Source organism: Procambarus clarkii, chromosome 62 (assembly GCF_040958095.1).
Source record: "Procambarus clarkii isolate CNS0578487 chromosome 62, FALCON_Pclarkii_2.0, whole genome shotgun sequence".
In the NCBI taxonomy this organism is placed as follows: Eukaryota; Metazoa; Arthropoda; class Malacostraca; order Decapoda; family Cambaridae; genus Procambarus; species Procambarus clarkii.
The window spans coordinates 26,796,852-26,815,933 of NC_091211.1; the positions used below are offsets into that span (position 1 = coordinate 26,796,852).

At 41.9% G+C, this 19,082-nt stretch overlaps 1 protein-coding gene across 1 annotated transcript in view; it reads right to left on the minus strand.

Annotated features, from left to right (window-relative positions):
* Positions 1-19,082, minus strand: part of LOC123753569 (spondin-1) — a 66,848-nt gene that overhangs the window by 26,090 nt on the left and 21,676 nt on the right. The window contains exons 6-14 of the mRNA XM_069308538.1: positions 17,706-17,874; positions 16,984-17,028; positions 15,280-15,339; positions 10,812-11,023; positions 8,738-8,938; positions 8,051-8,249; positions 2,416-2,586; positions 1,998-2,055; positions 783-1,049 (exon numbers count right to left, since the gene is read on the minus strand). Of these exons, the coding sequence (XP_069164639.1) occupies positions 783-1,049; positions 1,998-2,055; positions 2,416-2,586; positions 8,051-8,249; positions 8,738-8,938; positions 10,812-11,023; positions 15,280-15,339; positions 16,984-17,028; positions 17,706-17,874 (1,382 nt within the window). The remainder of the gene's footprint in view (positions 1-782; positions 1,050-1,997; positions 2,056-2,415; positions 2,587-8,050; positions 8,250-8,737; positions 8,939-10,811; positions 11,024-15,279; positions 15,340-16,983; positions 17,029-17,705; positions 17,875-19,082) is intronic.

A 19,082-nucleotide genomic window follows, 5' to 3' on the forward strand; every position in this document is an offset into this window, starting at 1 on the left:
GAAAGGTTTTCTTTTTGGAAATGCAGTGGTAGACAGTTGGAACACGTAATGCAGTGGAGGCCAAAACCGTCAATAGTTTCAAAGCTTTATAACAGTACTAGTAATGGGAAAAATGAGACACCACGAGTGTAACTAATCCTGTAACAACTTACATAATTGCATACACCATCTGAAATAATTAAACACAAGAAGTGTCTTCCAAACAAAGCATTCCCTTTCATGACGCTTACATTTTAGACGCAGCTGTCTTCCATACCACCTACCCCACGCACAATCACACTAATGTGATTTATCAATGAGAACATTGGCAGGAGCCATGAGAATGATTTGAGCATTGATACATTATGTTAATGGGATTTTTGTTCATTTGAAGAGAAGCATTGGAGGTGAACTACTGGACCACAGCCAGAGTGCATGAGGAACAGTGCATGAAACCCTGACTTTACTCCAGATGAAGCCTCATGACCCCCCTCCCTAGAGGATTCGGTTGAATCCCAGGTTGCAAATGCTTTTGACCATGTGATGTAGTGGTCCATGGCATGTGCTTGGGAGTATCCAGGGCATAGATTCAAATCCTCATGGTTTCTATTGGATTTCCTCACCTACACCATCCTGTACCCCCTGCACTATCTAGATATATCTAGTGTAGGTGGTACAGGAAGATATACCATCTTATACCACCAAGATGCACCCTCTGTACCACCTGCCCGAGATCATCCAGCACCTACTTGTATATCCTACTGCTCACCACCTACAACTAGCCACAACTGTCACTCTCCTACACTTGTGCTTCCACCCAACACCTACACTCATCGGCTGAGAGTTGTCTGCCAAAGCACCTACTACAGCAGTGGCAGAGTGTACCCAGCAGGAGAGCCTGACACCAACTCACCTTTATTGTTCGTCTCCTCTCCTTGCGACCATTCCCGCAGGTGACGGAGCACGGGCCCCATTCAGACCAAGGGTTCATCATGCAGTCAATCCTAGTGACCAGGTTTCCTGCCTTCAGGTTGAAGCCCAACTCCCCTCTGGGGGCATAAAGAGATATTCTATTTTAATTTAATTTTATCCTTACACTCAACGTATAGATTACCTTACAGTTACCTTGCGATGATTTCGGGGCTCAACATCCACGTGGCCCGGTCATCGATCGGGCCTCCTCGTTGCCAGACTGGTCAACCAGGCTGTTTGACATGGCTGTTCACAACCTGGTTGATCAGATATCTTTTGGAGGTGTTTATCAAGTTCTCTTGACCACTGCAAGGGTCAGCAAGTTATGCCCCTTGTATGTAGTGGAAGCATGTTGAACAATCTCGGGCCTCTGATGTTGATGGAATTCTCTCTCGGAGTATTTATTGTACCTCTGCTTTTCAACAGGGGTATTCTGCATATCCTGCCTTACCTTATGGGCTCGTGTGGTGTTATTTCTGTGTGCAGGTATGGGACCAGCCCTTCTAATATTTTCCATGTGTAAATTATTATCTCTCCCGCCTGCACTTATTAGAATACACAGACTTAGGCATTTTAGTTGGTCCCAATAGTTTAGATGTTTTACAGAGTGGATTCTAGCAGTAAAGGATCTCTGCACGCTCCCCAGGCGAGCAATTTATCCAGCTTTGAAAGGGGCTATAATTGTGCAACAGTATTCCACTCTAGAGAGCATAAGCCTCTTGAAAAGTATCATCATTGGTATAGCATCTCTAGTTTGAAAAGTTCTTTTTATCCAACCTGTCAGTTTTCCATCTATCTCTGAGATATACTGATAACTGATTAATTAATATTTCAGGAGAGAGGACATAAGAAGCCCTTTACAAATACCAGACAATTCATAATCCAAGTTCGGAACTCGCAGGAGAAAAAAAAAAAATTAGACGTTAGTAGCAGTGCTTCCTGCACTGCTACTAACATCCTCAGCAAGAAGGCGAGATTCCTTGTAATTGGAAGTTAGGGGTTCCTGATGTTCCCACATGCTCGACTGAGTGAAATTATTTACTTACTGTGAGGGAGAGTTAGGGGGAAGGACCTCCAGAGGCTGCTCCCTGTCATTCGTGGATGCTGCAGAGGCGAGACAGAGCAACATTAGTCATCTAATTGTGAAATAAGGCGATTACAAATTTAGGAAGCTGGTAAATAAGGGGATTATAAAAAATTGAGTTAAGTATAATTAGGAAATACTGTACTTAAAAGCAATTTTTTTTTTTTATAGCACTCTCCCTTAATAATCAATTTAACAGACCTGTGTATTTTCAGTGAGATTATACCAAGCTTAATTAACTATAATGTAACAGGCAGACAAGTAGGATAGCCATATGCTACATATATTTTGTATAATGATAAAAATATAACGGGTAGCAGTAAAAGAATGTAATCTAAGCAAGAAGATGTGCAACACAGCCCAGGACATGGTCAACTCACGTTTATGGAACTCGCACATCCTTGTGCACTCGTCGTACTTCTCAAAGTTGTTCCTGTTGCCCCTACACCCGCCGTAGGTGAACTGCATACACATCTGTCGCTGGGTGTCGAAGTACCAGCGTGGGAAATACCCTCTGCACGGCCCCAACACTTTCTCTTGCGTACACACCTCTGTGGTGGAGGGGAAGCTATCAGTCAAGTTGGTGCACTAGCTGGCACTCCTACTGGCATTCTCAGGCAGTTACTGCTTCAATACAGTTATACATACACACACATTCATTTGTGCATACATATTTGCACATATAAATACACACACCCACAGAAACACACACACACTACCTCCGAAGAGTTGGATTAGGTCTTTGAACAGTTATTGCTGTATGTGTGCATTTTCTGTAAACTAAGACAATGTAATAAATTAATCAAATAAATTTTATATATATATATATATATATATATATATATATATATATATATATATATATATATATATATATATATAATATTATATATATATATATATATATATATATATATTAAAAAAAAAAAAAAAAAAAAAGGTAGGTAGGCGAAGAAAATACTGTACACAAGTGTTCAGGGAGAATCCACAAAGTGTTCTCTGAATATTCTCTTCTCCAGGGCTAAAGGTCACTACAACTGCACCAGAAGTGGTGCCGTTGTGCATGTCTGAGTAGCTGAAAATATGATAATATCGACCAAAGAATAATTAACCTAAAACTAATAAATAAGTGCCACGAAATCCATCTTGTTGGCAAATAGCGGCATGTGCCTCCAGCCACATATAACATTTATATAGAACATTCAGTGTCCATCTTTCACACTTCATCAAAAATATATTAACTACACATGTTATATTTGCAAACAGAACAGTAGTTAAGCTAAATCTATTCAACTAAATAATTTCTACACTAAGGAGCTAGTTACTGCCAAGCACATTTGCTAAATTATTTTATGTAGCATTATGTAAATGTAGTTTCATGTACTGTATTTTGATTCTATCTTATTGCGACCAAACAGCATCTCGCATCAATAGCTTCAGCAAGGTCAGGTATAGAACAGGGTGGCAAGAGGTGGGGTTAATGGCAGGGAATTCTGGACTGCCTATGTTGTCCAGGGGGCCCGACTACCATGAGTCAAAGCTGTGAGGGAGTGCGTGACAGGAGTAAGAGTGGAGGAGGGAGCAGGGAAGGTATGACAATCTATATTTCAAAAACAGACAAAATTCTTTTAGTTCATTATGGGTTTTCTAGTGTACACATTACACATTATATTCTGTATACATGTATAAAATATGAAACAAAACTTGAATAGTTCATGATGTTAATCATTATAAGTTCTATGATCTCAACAGGATTTGAACTTGTGAGGCCAAAGACCACCCTTGCTGGCTACCACGGTACTGTACTGGTATTGGAGTACCACAGTACTCCAATAGATATTATACCAATGGTGAAGTTAGTTTTATTTATATGATTTTTGCTAGTTGTGATCATCAATAATACTAATCATCACCGTCATCACCATTATCGTCAACATCAATTCTGGTGTCAGTTGTTATGGAACCGTCTGTTTTACATAATTTTAAGAATCTTAAAACATTAAGGGCATTCTTTTTTTCCCTATTTAGCTTGTCTTTTCTCTTTTCATACTCTTCTTTATCCCTCCTCCTCTCACTCTTAACATCTATCTACTCGACCTCAAAGATAAAAAGTTTCCCCGATCATTCAGTAATGATTTCAAGAAAGAAGGAAGACTGGATTCACTGAACTAAAGACTGGCATCACTAACAAATATTCCCTCCAAGATATTTGAACGATTAAAAAGGGTCGTGGAAGATTTAGAACACAAATTTTGTTTCCATGCAAAAAGCTTGGAGTCGAAGGGACATCATGCTTGACTTAACTTGGTTCTAAGGCGAGAGCGAGAGAGATATAATTCTCTCATTTGTCAACTTGCCTTAGAACCGAGTTAGTCAAGCATGATTTCCCTTGACTCCATGCTTTTGCATGCATGCATATTATAATATTATATATATACATATATATATATATATATATATATATATATACATTATATATATATATATATATATATTATATGGCCTGTATTTTCCTAGATTGCCAGAAAGCTTCTGACCTCACAAGAGACTCCTATGCTAACTAGAATAACAGGCTGGTGTATTGGGAAGAGTATCTTTCAGAAAGAGGGACAGTCATAGTAAGAGAAGAGCAATCAGACTGGAGAGAGATAATGAGTATCTCAAGGGTTGGTCCTAGGGCCCATCCTGTTCCTAATGCATGTAAATGATCCAAGAGAAGAAGCAAGCTCATTCTTATCTATGTTTGCCGATACTAAACTAATGCTGTGAAATCAGAATTGAGGAGGACTGCAAAACTTTACATAATGAACTTAACAATCCTGAGAGATGGTCTGAAAAATGACTAGTATTTAATGCTAGCAAATGCAAGGTTATGAAGATTGGAATAAGTACAAGAAGACCTGAAATAGTACAGGATGAAAGGAAGAGGCACACAATGAAGAAGAATGATGGCAGCGATAGGCCATTCTGGCAAACATCAGGTTCCCAGTATGCTGCCCCAGCATGGAACCTACCCAAAGAAATATATAACACACTTGGGAAGAAAATTGACACTGCATTGAAAGGCAGGTGCTTAACCCCAGCAAAACGTATGTAGGCGAGTATAGAAACACACACATTCCCTATATCATGTCAGCCTGGTGATAATCCCCTGTATCATATTTGCATCCCTTGTATCATGCCGATAGGTAAAAGACAATTTTAACCATAAATAAGAATAACTATATATTACAAATTATATATTAGAGAGATAATGGAGATAAACACAAACTATAATGAAAAACACCCACAAAACAATTAGAAAGAGCTCTGTACACTTAAAATTCCTTCATAATATCATGAAATCCACCAAGAATGGAACAATACTGAAAATATTCATGAGGATGATAAAGCACATCAATGACTGAAGTAAGAAAACGATGCAAACACTTAAAAGCTCAAAGAATGAAAGCCATGTATACAATGTTTACTTGCAGAAAATAAACCTGTTGTCCAAACAATACTTGAATGCAAGATGCTGATAAATTGCAGCGAGTTCTTGACACACACATATGCACAAGAAAACTAGTCGGGCACATAAAAACCTTAAAGAACAATAAAATGCATCTCAAAGCATTCATTCAGAATGACTGACGAATAACAAAAAAAAAACTTTATATATGTTAAATACATAAATGGATTGCTTAAATAGTAAAATGAACACATAACAGCTCACTACCAAAACACAGCATTCACAAACATCTTTGATAAGAAGTAACCCGACAAACGTGCATCAAGCCATCACAGGAGGCTGGGGGGAACCCTTTTTATTCTTTGAGTTCCTCTGAGCTCTATTATTCTCATCTACCTTCTTGCTACCCTGCATGGTCAATAAACTTTCCTTGAGAGTGAATGTTTCGTGTCTTCTTCTCCTTGCCCAGGTAACACCAGTACTCAAATTGCATTTGGTCATGGAAGTTCAGGTTCAGCCGGCGGAAGGTATGGCAGTCGACTGAGAGGACGAGAAGGGTTCAGTTGGCTCATAAATGAGTACAACAGGCAGAGAGAGGTGTTAGAAGAGGAACAGAGTTCCAATGACCCATACGATATGGGATAGTGACAGGTGTTAGAAGAGGAATAATGCATTCAATAAGCTCACAGATGAGTGGATGTAAATATGGTTGGTGCTTACAAATGGGTTACAATAAGTTCTAAATAGTCGGGCGAATGAAACTGTTTGATAATAGACAATGTTTCTATAGACTTAGTTAAAAGGTAGGAACTATTTAAAGGTCAGGTTAAAAAGAGAGGTGGAGGTAGTTTGAAAATACTTTTGTTAAGGGAAAGAAGGAATGCCTAAAGAGGGTGAATTGATGTTAAGATAAAGATGTTAGATTGTTACAAGATCAAAGTTTGGAGTACAAGACACGATTAGAAATCAGGCACGAGAGACACGAGATTCACAGATGAACACCAACTCGATAGGCAGAGGGCAGAGAAGGCTCAAAGATGGAGTTTGTAAAGTAAAACAAGCAGATCAAGTTGATACCAGGAGAGGAATCCATCCTGCCCTCAGCAATTTTCATGTTAAAATTACACTGCAACATTCACAGCAGGTTGGCTGGGTTGTTGCCTAGGCCAATGCTTGGCAAATAGTGAGGACAGGCTGGAGAGACAGAGGTGCAATATTTACCCAGAGGGCCATCTTTTGACATGAGAGGTTGGGGGGGGATAAGTGAGGATATGGAATGAAGAAGCAGAAGACACAAGAGAGGGGTGACAATTTGGCATGAAGAGGCAGAAGAGATACGGAAGAAAGTCCATGGAAAGTAAACAGGTTGGCTAGTGACACTGAAATGATATGTACACAACTTCCAAGATAATATGCAACTTATCTTCTTTACTTACTGGGTGGTCAAATGGTATTTTAGATTAGCTAAACAGCAAATTACACTATATGTACATTACACTAATACACTTATTAGTAAGAACACACACACCAAGTTGAATTTTAAGGTCTCTAAATATTCACAGACAAACACTGACCACAGCAGATGTGTATAGTCTTAAGTGAAATGCAAAACATAACAGGAGAACCACTGAAAACAGACAAGAATTTGATGAAAGACACAAACATGGCTAAACACAATTCTGGGAAAACTACTTAATATTTACATAGCAAACTTACCAATTTTAACTAGATTATAATTATATCCATGTATCTATCTATATATATATCTTAAGAGTGGAAATGACATTTGTAATTTTAGATTTTTGATTAATACAACTGCTCTCTTCTCTATATCCCTCTTTTTCCCAATGTATCCATCTTTATCTTTCTTTTTCTCTCTCTACTGCCCTTTCATTTTCAGTGTACTGTACCTACCGTTCCTTTCTTTGCCCATCACACGTACACCCACAACATATCTATTATATTCTCTCCATTTATTTGATCCCCAGATCTCTTCTCTTTCTGCCTTCTCTTTTCCTTCCATAATCCACAACTACCTCACATCTGTTCTCATTGTCTGAACACACTGTCATAAGAATAAAAGGTACTGTAACTGCAGAAGGCCTATTGGCCCATACGAGGCAGCTCCTATTTATAACCACCCAATCCCACTCATATACAAGTCCAACCCGCGCTTGAAACAATCAAGGGACCCCACCTCCACATTACGCAGTAATTGGTTCCACAATTCAACAACCCAAATTGCCCTTGAATGTCTCTCTCCCTCTCCTCCCTACCTCCCCATCCCATTATCTCTCAATTCCTGTTCCCTCACTTTTCTCATTTCTTTTCTATACACATATATCGGTAATATTACTCTGAAAACTCTTCTGCCCTTAACCCCCCCCCCCCTCCCCGTCCCTATTACATTGCTCCTCAACGCTTTACCCCACCCTGTCCTAAGTATGATATTGTGTAACCCACTGAAGGTTAATGTCTTGAATGCGTAGGTGCTCCAAAGTACCGTCATCCATTCCCCGATCACACCTGTCTCTTCTGTCCCATCCCATTCCCCCAATACCCACCTTCAGCCTCAGATGGATCAATGGAACAGTCGTGTCTCTCTCCCGTACACGGTTTCTTGTCGATGGTGGAGACGGAACAGTGAGCTTGGGCGGCAGCGGGCACCAAGAAGGACCGTGTCCTCATCATCACTCCTTGTCCACATGTCACGGAACACGGCGAAAAGTCTGTCCACTCTGTCACGGCGCATTCCGCCCGAATCTGTGGCCAAGGAGTAAGCTGTCAGTTCATCATGCAAGGACGAGAGAAAGAGCAAGACACTAAATTTCTAAATTTGATTGCCTGAAAAACTTAACACAAGATAAAGACTCCTAGGTATGCATGATGGATACGCAAGTGTGGGATGGGAAGCGTCTGGGATGCTCTCAGACGTAGGTTCGAATCCTCGTCACAGCCCTTGTGGATTTGCTCATGCAAGTGTGGTATGCACAAAAGCTCAGCTTTAATGTGCATGAAGAAAACATCAGCAGGCAGACATAAGGTTACAATAGATCTTACCACAACTTATTCAAAAGAAACACATGCAGTGACAAAAAAAGAAAAGAAAATACAATGCAATCAACAGAGATGCACATGCAGTCACAGATGGACTTTCATAACATAACACCTTCAACAGACACACATATGTAGTCACATACGGACTTTTGGAACTCTGCATCGTCAACACACACAGATTTATCTCTGCTTACCACCTCCTGCAGACCATCACACACTGGCGTGTCAGCGACGCACATCTGCTTCTCCACCAGCTCCTTGTCGCACTTCTTGCGGCCCATGCGGTCCAGATAGCGCCTGTTGCGCATGCGGTGACCCTTGCCGCAGGTCTCTGAGCACTCGGTCCACGGCGACCACTCCGAGGTCGCGCATACCCGCTCGTCGAACTCCGGGAACTGGCGGATCAGAGGGATTGTTGGCCATTGCAAGGATTGGAAGCATTGAGGAATGGGAGGTTGGAAGATTGGAATGCTGGACTTTAATTCATTGGTTTTGTGTTGGGCTGAAGTTCAATTGTGGGGAGTGGGGGGGGATGGTAGGAGGTATTAAGGCCATCATTATAGTTAAATAATATATAAATAAATAAATAAATAAATAAATAGTTTATTTAGGTAAGGTACATACATAAAGAGATTTTACAAAGTTTGTTGGCTTTGTAGATAGAGCTAGTACATACAATGCCTAAAGCCACTATTACGCAAAGCGTTTCGGGCAGTTTATTGACCAGCCAGTAAGTACAGAAAACTTAGGTAAACTCAGAGTATATATAATATATATGCATACGCACACTAAACTATATACACAGAAGTGACATATGAGCCCTAAGCAGGTAAGGTCAACAGGGCATCACCCATCAACTGTTCCTGCCTGTCTACCCAACAGTAGGGGGACCTGGTTGTAAATAGACTGAGGGTCGTGTCCTTGGGGAAGAACTACTGGGGTAAAATGTCAGGGGGGAGGCGGAAAATCTCTAACCCTGTTGTTGTAGTCTGTAGCAAGTACAAACATTATACTCACTACAGTCTCATTATCTTAATGGCATAACTAATTTGCACTAACTACACAAGCTATAATCCTGTCCCTATTTACAGGTAAGTTACAGGCTCACCATAGCCCGTGCTACTTGGAACTTGTTCCGAGTAGCTGAATCTATAACAAAATAGATACAGTAACTGTACAATTTCCAGTCAAGAATGTAGCACTCAGCGTAGGTAGCTCTAATCGTCTCCAAGACGCTACAGCTTCGACACAGAGCAGGCAGCAGACTAGGACCTCATCCAGCTACACTGCTCTCCCACATAGAGCTCCACGACTCCGGCCACACTCAACTCTCTGCTCTGCTCCAAGCTCCGTCTCAACGTCTACGACACTGCTGTATCCAGGACTACTAAATAAATATGAAACTCACTAAACACTGTATCTAATCTACCCAACAACGTAACATAATCGTACAAGTCAAAAGTCCTGTAACTTCAAGTGAAAAATTAACAGGATACACTTCTCAGTGAATGCAAGCCTTGCACATTCATTCATTCAACTTGAAATGAATGCGATTCATTATGCCAATAAGGTTTGATAATTTGATGTGATCAAGCAAATTGTTGCATATGGTAGTTGATTACACAGTCAGTCCCTAGGTAATAAAAACAAAATTCTTAACAGTTTTCAATTCAATAAAATTTGCTGTTGTGAGCAAAAATGAAATGAATCAAATAAATAACGTTAAACAAAGTGAAAAATAAGACTACCCCATTGGAATGTCATGTGCAACCCGCTCTCGCACAAGACAGCATATATAAGACTTATTGCTTATAAACAAGTGAAATAGTGACTAAGTATATGTAACATTCCAATCCATATTTTTGTTCACGGCACTAACTTTTCCTCTCAGTTTTATTAAACAATAGAGATTTTATACAAAATTTGACAATATCCAGAGTTACTTTACAATTTATTTAAATATTTTAGTTTTATTATTTTTATAAAACTGTAATATCAATATAGGTATAGGTTCAGTACTAATTGTAATATCTTAACATACTAAGAGGGTTAGGTTGTGGTTTTCTATTTAGCATTTCAAGGTAAACTCAAATATTCACAATAAATTAGTATGTCACATATGCGCTTATTCATTAGCAAGAGATTGACTATAAGCAAGTGCGAGAACGGGTTGTTCGGTATTGTCAACCCATCTTTGATTAAAGACACAGGGGTCTGTGGAATTACAGAAAACTAACCTGCTTGTGTCAAATTTAAAGGTTAACTCACGTAGTTTGCTCCGCCGAAGATGCTAGTCTCACTTCCGCCATCGCAGAAGGGTACGGAAGCGGCACACATCTCCTTCTCTTCTAACTGCCTTTTGCACATGCTCATCTGTGCCTTGAGGGGCATGAGGTAATTGCGGTTCCTCTTTCGGAGCCCCTTTCCACAGGTTGCTGAACACGCTGTGAATTCCGTCCATTGGCTGACTTGACACTCGGCTGTGGAGAAGGAAGAGGGGTGACTATGCTGTTGTAGGAGTGAGCCGAGTGGTGGAGGCAATCAAGAGTTTATGAGGACCAAACCACACACTAGAAAGTGAAGGAACGACGACGTTTCGGTCCGTCCTGGACCATTCTCTAGACCACAATTTTTTTTTTTTTTTTGAGATATATACAAGAGTTGTTACATTCTTGTACAGCCACTAGAACGCGTAGCGTTTCGGGCAGGTCCCTGGAATACGATCCCCTGCCGCGAAGAATCGTTGTTACAACCAGGTACACATTTTACTGTTGCGTTAAACAGAGGCTACAGTTAAGGAATTGCGCCCAGTAAATCCTCCCCGGCCAGGATACGAACCCATGACATAGCGCTCGCGGAACGCCAGGCGAGTGTCTTACCACTACACCACGGAGACTGTATAAAGTAAAGTAAAGACTAAAAAAAATCTACTAGAGAATGATCCAGGACGGACCAAAACGTCGCCGTCTCTTCACTTTCTAGTGTGTAGTTTGATCAACATATTTCAGCCACGTTATTGCGACTCCTCGTCTGCACAGGGTTGATGAGTGTGTAGGAAAAATGGGACAGAAGTTGTTTGGTACATGTCGTGAGGCCGAATCTTCCAAGTGTGCAGAAGCTCTGATGAATACAGCATTATGTTTCTATAAAAGAAAGATAATGGCTCGTACTATGGTCATACCCAAATTCAGTTTAGAACTCATTATTCAAGTCAAAGGCACTAACCTACCTATACTCATCCCCGATAAAGTCAAATAATCCACTGTAAAGACAGGGATATAGTTTAGCTTCTCATCATTGCCTGTCAGACAGGAACGTAGGAATGTCTCCACAAGATACAACATTAGGATGAAGATCGCAGTTAACGCTGCCTATGCAAACGGCATTTAACGGATAGGCAACAAAGCCATACTAGTTGATGTGACCACTGGTGTAAACCGCCCACAATAGGTTACCCATGACGCATTCTCCTGCCTGGACGGACGGATGCGCACACGAACAAGTGTAAAATAACGAACTGTAGGGAGCAGGAGGCCAGATACATGGCACCATTTGGGAGATTAAATTCAAGAATCTGGGGGAAAGATCTGATGGTTGACATCACTAAGCCACATCTAAGAGGATATCAGCGGCATATGCTAGGTTGGCCAACAAAAGAACTGCATTAAGAAACTTGTGTAAAGGAATCATTTAGAACCTTGATTACCACACATGTCATATCAATCCTGGCGTATGCAGCTCCTCCGTGTATTACGCATTTAATCAAGCACAAACTATAAACTGGAGAAGGTTCAAGGGACTAGACTAGTCCCAGAACGAAGAGGTACGAGGTACGAGTTTAGTTTCGGGCAGTGATGAGAAGCTAAACTATATCCCTGTCTTTACAGTGGATTATTTGACGTACCTCTTCTCGTACCCTTACGAAGAGGTACGAGAATCTGCACATAGACTTATGTGAATTGCACCTCACGTCATTGAGAGACAGAAGAGCTCTGCGAGATATTGTCATACATACTGATCCAAGGACATACTAGGCGGGACCAAAGAACCCAAGCTCAACCCCCGCAAGCACAACTAGGCGATTAAATACCGTTTAACACGGGTGATACTTGCACAAGGGGACAGGTCGAAACCGAGTAGTTAAATGAGCCAAAGACATTAGACAAAAATCTTTTCAGTATCAGAGCAGTTAACCAAATGGAATATACTAGGAAGGGATGTGGTGGCGGCAGACTCCATACACATTTCCATATGTAGACATTACAGCAAAACCACTTAGGAACCTGTACACCAGTTGATTGACAGTTAAGAGGCGTGACCAACGAGTCTAAGCTCACGGGCTCACCATAGCCCGTGCTATTGGAACTTCATGTTCTCAGTAGCTGAATCTATAACAACGAGTCGAAGTTCTACCCCCGCAAGTACAACTAGGCGAGTACACACACAGACAGAAAGAGGGGGAGGGTTATCGGGGAAGGGGGGGGGGGAAGAGTGCGCCAAGCAATTACGACTACATAGCACTTGGAAGGGGTCAGGATAAGGATTTGGGATGGGACGGGGGAAGGAATGGTGCCCAACCACTTGGTCGGGGGATTGAACGCCGACCTGCATGACGCGAGACCGTCGCTCTACCGTCCAGCCCAAGTGGTTGGGTGAGAGAGACAGACAGAGCTTAACTCTTCTGGTTCCAGCAGCTACTATAGAGCGTGTCATCTCTTTATTAACATCACAATGAGCACATATTTACGTATATCCACAGAAACCTCACCCCCCATGGGTTTTTACTATAGACTTGTTCAAAATTAAAATTAGATTCTGGAAGGCTTTTCAAAAGTCTTAAAAGAAATCCAATTCTTCCAATGTTTCCCTCTTGAGGTCATTGTTTTTGTCCAGGACACGAGAGTGACTTTCCCTGTCGCTACGATTCCTATTTTCTTTGCAATTAAAATCATTAGGCTTGCGTTTTGCTAGCGTGGCGGTTTTATTTAGTGACGCTCGTCGTAACAATTAAGTCATTTTACGCAACAATGTGATAGTTCACGCCCCTTGACACCTTGCTTGTCATAGATGTTTTTTATTTAAGTTTAAATTTTTCATGCCCGAAACGCTTTGCGTAATAGTGGCTTTAGGCATTGTATGTACTAGCCCTATCTATAAATCCATCACTCTTTGTAAAATCTCTTGTATGTATGTACCTTACCTAAATAAACATTTGATTTGATGTTTTCTGCTACTAGGTGAAGATGCTTTTATAATTTATTTATGACGCGAATTGTTTAGCTCCATTCCTACCTTTCTCTAGTTCCTTCTTTACATTCTCTCGTTCCTCCACTTCTCCTTTTTCATTCCAGGGGTCTCTCTCTCTCTCTCTCTCTCTCTCAGATACACTACGGAAACAGATTTACACAGGATCTCATTTCTATCGGAACACTGACTACAAATCGTCCGAGTGCACTAGCGAGGCTTCGGCTTCAGTAACACAAATGTTATCCAGCCCATTAATAAAAAAAAGACCGAAGTTCATAACTAATAAGACCACTAATAACCTATTAAGTATTTTACCAAGAGTCCAACTCAATATGTTGAAGTTACTGGTAATGTTACTCGTCCAACATTAACATGATGCAACACCTTACCTAAATCTACCTGGATCAAAATTCAGAATCTACTATACATAATACAGTTATATTAAAAATTTTTTTTAGTTTTATGCTATCAGTTGTATGCTGTAAAAGTCAAAATATTTATTTATTAACATCTTCGTAAATGTTTATGGCCTAGGACGGCTATAAACAGTCACAGATTCTCAAGTCTTAACCCGAAGTCAAGGCCAACACTTAATATTCGTACAAACTAATATCCTGTCACCGAACGCACGGGTGAGGCTTAGGTTTAATACCCGTGAAATGTAATATCAATTGTTCGGATACGTGAGCGAAATTGAGGCGGCTAATTTTAGATGCGAGAGAACACAATGTCCGAATGCAGTAAGGTGCAGCAATGTGAGCAAGTTATATAAACATCCAGCAAGATGGGAAGCAGAAGCCCGCGTCGCTGAACGAAACATTAACAGGTGAATTGCCTTTATTATATAAATAGAATTGAGAATTTTTAATTTTGTTTGCATATGCGTGAGAGTGAGAGCGAGTGAGACTGACTTACAAGAACCCTCACATGAGAACGAGCGGGCAGCACGCCGGACACGTGATCCTGTGGTCCCGGATTCGATCCCGGGCGCCGGCGAGAAACGATGGGCAGAGTTTCTTTCACCCTATGCCCCCCTGTTACCTAGCAGTAAATAGGTACCTGGGAGTTAGTCAGCTGTCTCGGGCTGCTTCCTGGTGTGTGTGTGTGTGTGTATACTCACCTAGTTGTGCTTGGGAGGGTTGAGCTTTAGATCTCAACCGTCAATCAACTGGTGTACAGGTTCCTGAGCCTATTGGGCTCTATCATATCTACACTTGAAACTGTGTATGGAGTCAGCCTCCACCACATCACTGCCTAATGCATTCCATCTGTCAACCACAACCAGTGTGTGTGTGTGTGTGTGTGTGTGTGTCCGTGTGAGGATAAAAAGTCAGAAACGGTTGAATGACAGTTGAAAGGCGGGCTGAAAGAGCAGAGCTCAACCCCCGCAAGAACAACTAGGCCAATACTCCTCCACCAGTGCCCAACACCACGGTTGGCGGGGACACTAAGGGCGTCAGTAACTACTGCGACACACATCAGTACTCACGTCTGTCGGAGTCCTCGTCGTAGGAGTAGTTGAGTTCGGGCTCGTCCGGTGTCAGCAGACCTGTCGACACATCAGGAAATAATTACTCACTCAAATCATGACCATGACGCCTGTAGCACGAAACAATTGACGGTCGGGGTGGACAGAGAGAGAGACAGAGAACGGGGAAAAGGGAGCTAGCATAGAGGAGAGACGGAATGGAGGGGATAGTAAGCGAGAGGTCAAGTAAGCCTCGGAAAATTAACTTCAGCAATCTTGTGTGTATGGGCAGTTACTGAAGGCACGTGAAGGGTCTTGTTCACCGTGCCTTCAAGGACCTGATCAACCAGGCTGTGACTCATATGTCGCGTCCAACAGCCTGGTTGCTCAGTCCGGCAACCAGGAGGCCTGGTCGAGGACCGGGCCGCGGGGACGCTAAGCCCCGGAAGCACCTCAAGGTAACCTCAAGGTAAGGTAACCGTACAAGCACTCTACGTGGCTTCCAAGAACAACAAAGAAAGCTTTGTGCTGACGAATTAATGTCTAACAAGTCACTGGAATCAGGAACACCTGAAAGACAGCCAATCAAGCACCAATATACACAAAAATCTAGACAACTGAAAGGAGGTGTTAAACTACTGAACAATGTTGCCTATTTGGGATAGTTTACAAGACAATGTTAGAAACACACAGAAGAACCAAAGTACGACCCCAACAAGCGTTCATGGATGACAACTCCTGCCTCACCTACGTGACAGAGCTCTATCCCCGAGGTACTAAAATCATTGAAGACAAGAGCGAGAAGATAGCATATTTTCTGACCGTTTGAAAATATGCTATCGTACAGGGAGGGGGAATGGGGGACTTCAACACAATATCCCAGATACGATCAATGATCAAGTGGAGAACTAGGCACGCGAGCCTGGAGAGTTCTTCCACTGGATAAAGAAGAAGCACCATTGTAAGATAGAGAGATTCGGAGTGAGAAGAGAGACCTTGCCAGGGTGAAGAAGAAGAAGAAGAAGAAAGAGAAGAAGAAAGAAGAGAGAGAGAGAGAGAGAGAGAGAGAGAGAGAGAGAGAGAGAGAGAGAGAGAGAGAGAGAGAGAGAGAGAGAGAATTACACAAGATCAAACTGAAGAGAAATAAAATAATATGCAAGAGTTAAAAGGGTAAAAAAAAAACTAATATGCAGATTTACAATGAAAAAATATGCTTTTGAATGACCTAGTGAAGATAGAGAACTAATAGCAAATTATTAAAATGACAAAAATGCCAGACAATGAAAAATTTGAGTATTTTTTTTATATACAAATCTTAGCTTCCGGATGTTTGATGACAGAACCAAAGGAGAAACAGAACAACAGAAGTGTCAGCAGACGAGGCGAGGACACGCCTGGAAGAGCAGCTCGAGGCATACTAAAGTACCTTCGTCTAACCCAGTATCTCCAAGAGTAGTCAAGAAAGCTGCAAAAGTCAACATCAATCCTAAAACACATCGATAAGATCTATAAAACAGCCGATAAACAGAAAATATCGTATCCATATAAAATTATAAACACAGGAAGAGACAAGGCATTGAACATGTTAAAGATTCGCTACCTGGAACAAGAAGTTCCAAGTAGCACGGGCTATGGTGAGCCCGTAATGAGGAGAGAGGGAGACAGGGAGGTGTAGAGACCAAGTTACCCCACTACACCAACATTCTACACCAAGAGTCTACTTACCCTTAGCGAGTGAGCGGGAGTGTGGCCGAACACCTCTGGCAGTTCCTGATGAAGTTTTGCAATCTTGTTCAGTGAATAATGATAGTGACATGGGCATTGTGGCAGAGGTATGTGTACCCCAGGGTGACGTGTCAGGGTGTGTACCCCCCAGGGTGGAGGTGATGTGGCAGGGATGTGTACCCCAGGGTAGAGGTGATGTGTCATGGTGTACCCCCCCCCCTCCCTAGGGTGAAAGGGAACTATCAGGGGGAAAGCGCCAAGCCATTATGACTATACAGCACTGGGAAGGGGTCAGGATAAGGATTTGAGACGGGAGGGAAGGAATGGTGCCCAACCACTTGTGGACGGTCGGGGGATTGAACGCCGACCTGCATGAAGCGAGACCGTCGCTCTACCGTCCACCTCAAGTGGTTGGACGAGAACAAGGCAACACAGGTGAACACTAAACGTTTAGTTAGAACACAAAGAACAACTTATTATGTGAAACATGAACCAGTGGGATAGAGAGAGTGGAAGCCGAATCGATTTCATATACCATCAGAAGATTGAATCATTTCTAATAAAAGCGACGAGGAGGGGCAGCCCAGGAGCTAGAGCTCAAGTTCTCTACAAGCACAGGTACGTCAAGAGGCAGCTACACCCACATTTAAACGGGCTCACCATAGCCCGTGCTACTTGAAACTTTTTGTTCCAAGTAGCGAATCTTAAAAACAACAACGTACCATTCTCGGAGCAGGACTTCTCGTAGACCCGCTGTCTGGTGATAGAGAGCCTGGCCAGGGGCTTCATGGGCAGACCAGTTGGGTCGTAGAAGGGAGATTTGGGGTCGTTAGGGAAGCTGTTGGTGATGCGACGGATCTTCTCTCTGGGAATGGTCGGGGCGTTGGCCGACTGTGGGCACGGCCGAGCGTCATGCCAGGAAGAAATGGAGGGTAGTTAGATAGGGGAGAGGTAGTTAGGTCGGGTAGTTACACGGGGGATAACACGAGAATTTGCGCCTAACTGAAGGAAGTCTCCCTAGGAAGATAAATTCCCCTAGTTTGGACGTAAATAAAGCTAACGTCCACACTAGGGCTATTTTTACTTAAGTAAAAAAATTATCTTGGGGGGGGGGGGGTTATGAGGGGGTCTGTTTCCCCTTAGTAAGGGTGGAGGAGTTCTAACTTGTTAGCGTTGTTAACCTAGTTAATAGTTAAGGCTGAAGTTAGACAAAAGAAATGTTACATTTTTTTTGGTAAATGTTTTAAATATTCTTGTGTTCCAGATCTGGGTTCTCGTTCCCTGTGTTTTAATATACATGTCTGAATGTCTGCGTGTGTCTGTCTGTCTATCGTGGAACAGGACAAGAGACTAAGGCCACCTGCAGACTGTCTATTGGGCCCTATGAAGCAGCATCTATTTACATCCACCCAAACCGATTCATACATATTACATACATACATATATATATATATACATATACATATATGTATCCGCGTATTAGGCGTCTCGTTGTGAAATAATATTCTTGAAATACATCCCCTGAATCTTTTGCTTTATTGCATACATTTATGTATTTAATATTTTATCTCCAAGATTTCTAATAAGTCAGATATGGTAATTATAACAGTATTAACCTGATACATCTGGTTGTATCACAATCATCCGGTCTCTTAAACCCCTGTGTGTGTGTCTACGCCTCTTTCGATCTGGCTTTCTATAGGCCTATCTGTCCTTCCCTCCCACTCTCTCCCCCTCACACTCTCTCCCCCTCACACTCTCTCCCCCTCACACTCTCATCCTCATCTTGCGGTCCAATCTTGGCCCTAATTTGTCTCATGGCTGTCATTTCGCAGCCAGATGTCGCATTAGTTGAGAGAGAGACAGAAACAGAGACAGAAACAGAGACAGAAACAGAGACAGAAACAGAGACAGAAACAGAGACAGAAACAGAGACAGACAGATGACCAACTCGTCTCTCATCTCAGAGGAGAAGACATTTTCTGGGAAGACAAATGAGAGACATTTTTATTCCTTCCATTCTCTTAGTGTTGGGATTTTTCTTGCCATTATTTTCCCACGTCCTCAATTTTTAGTCTGAACTATTATTGTTTCTATCT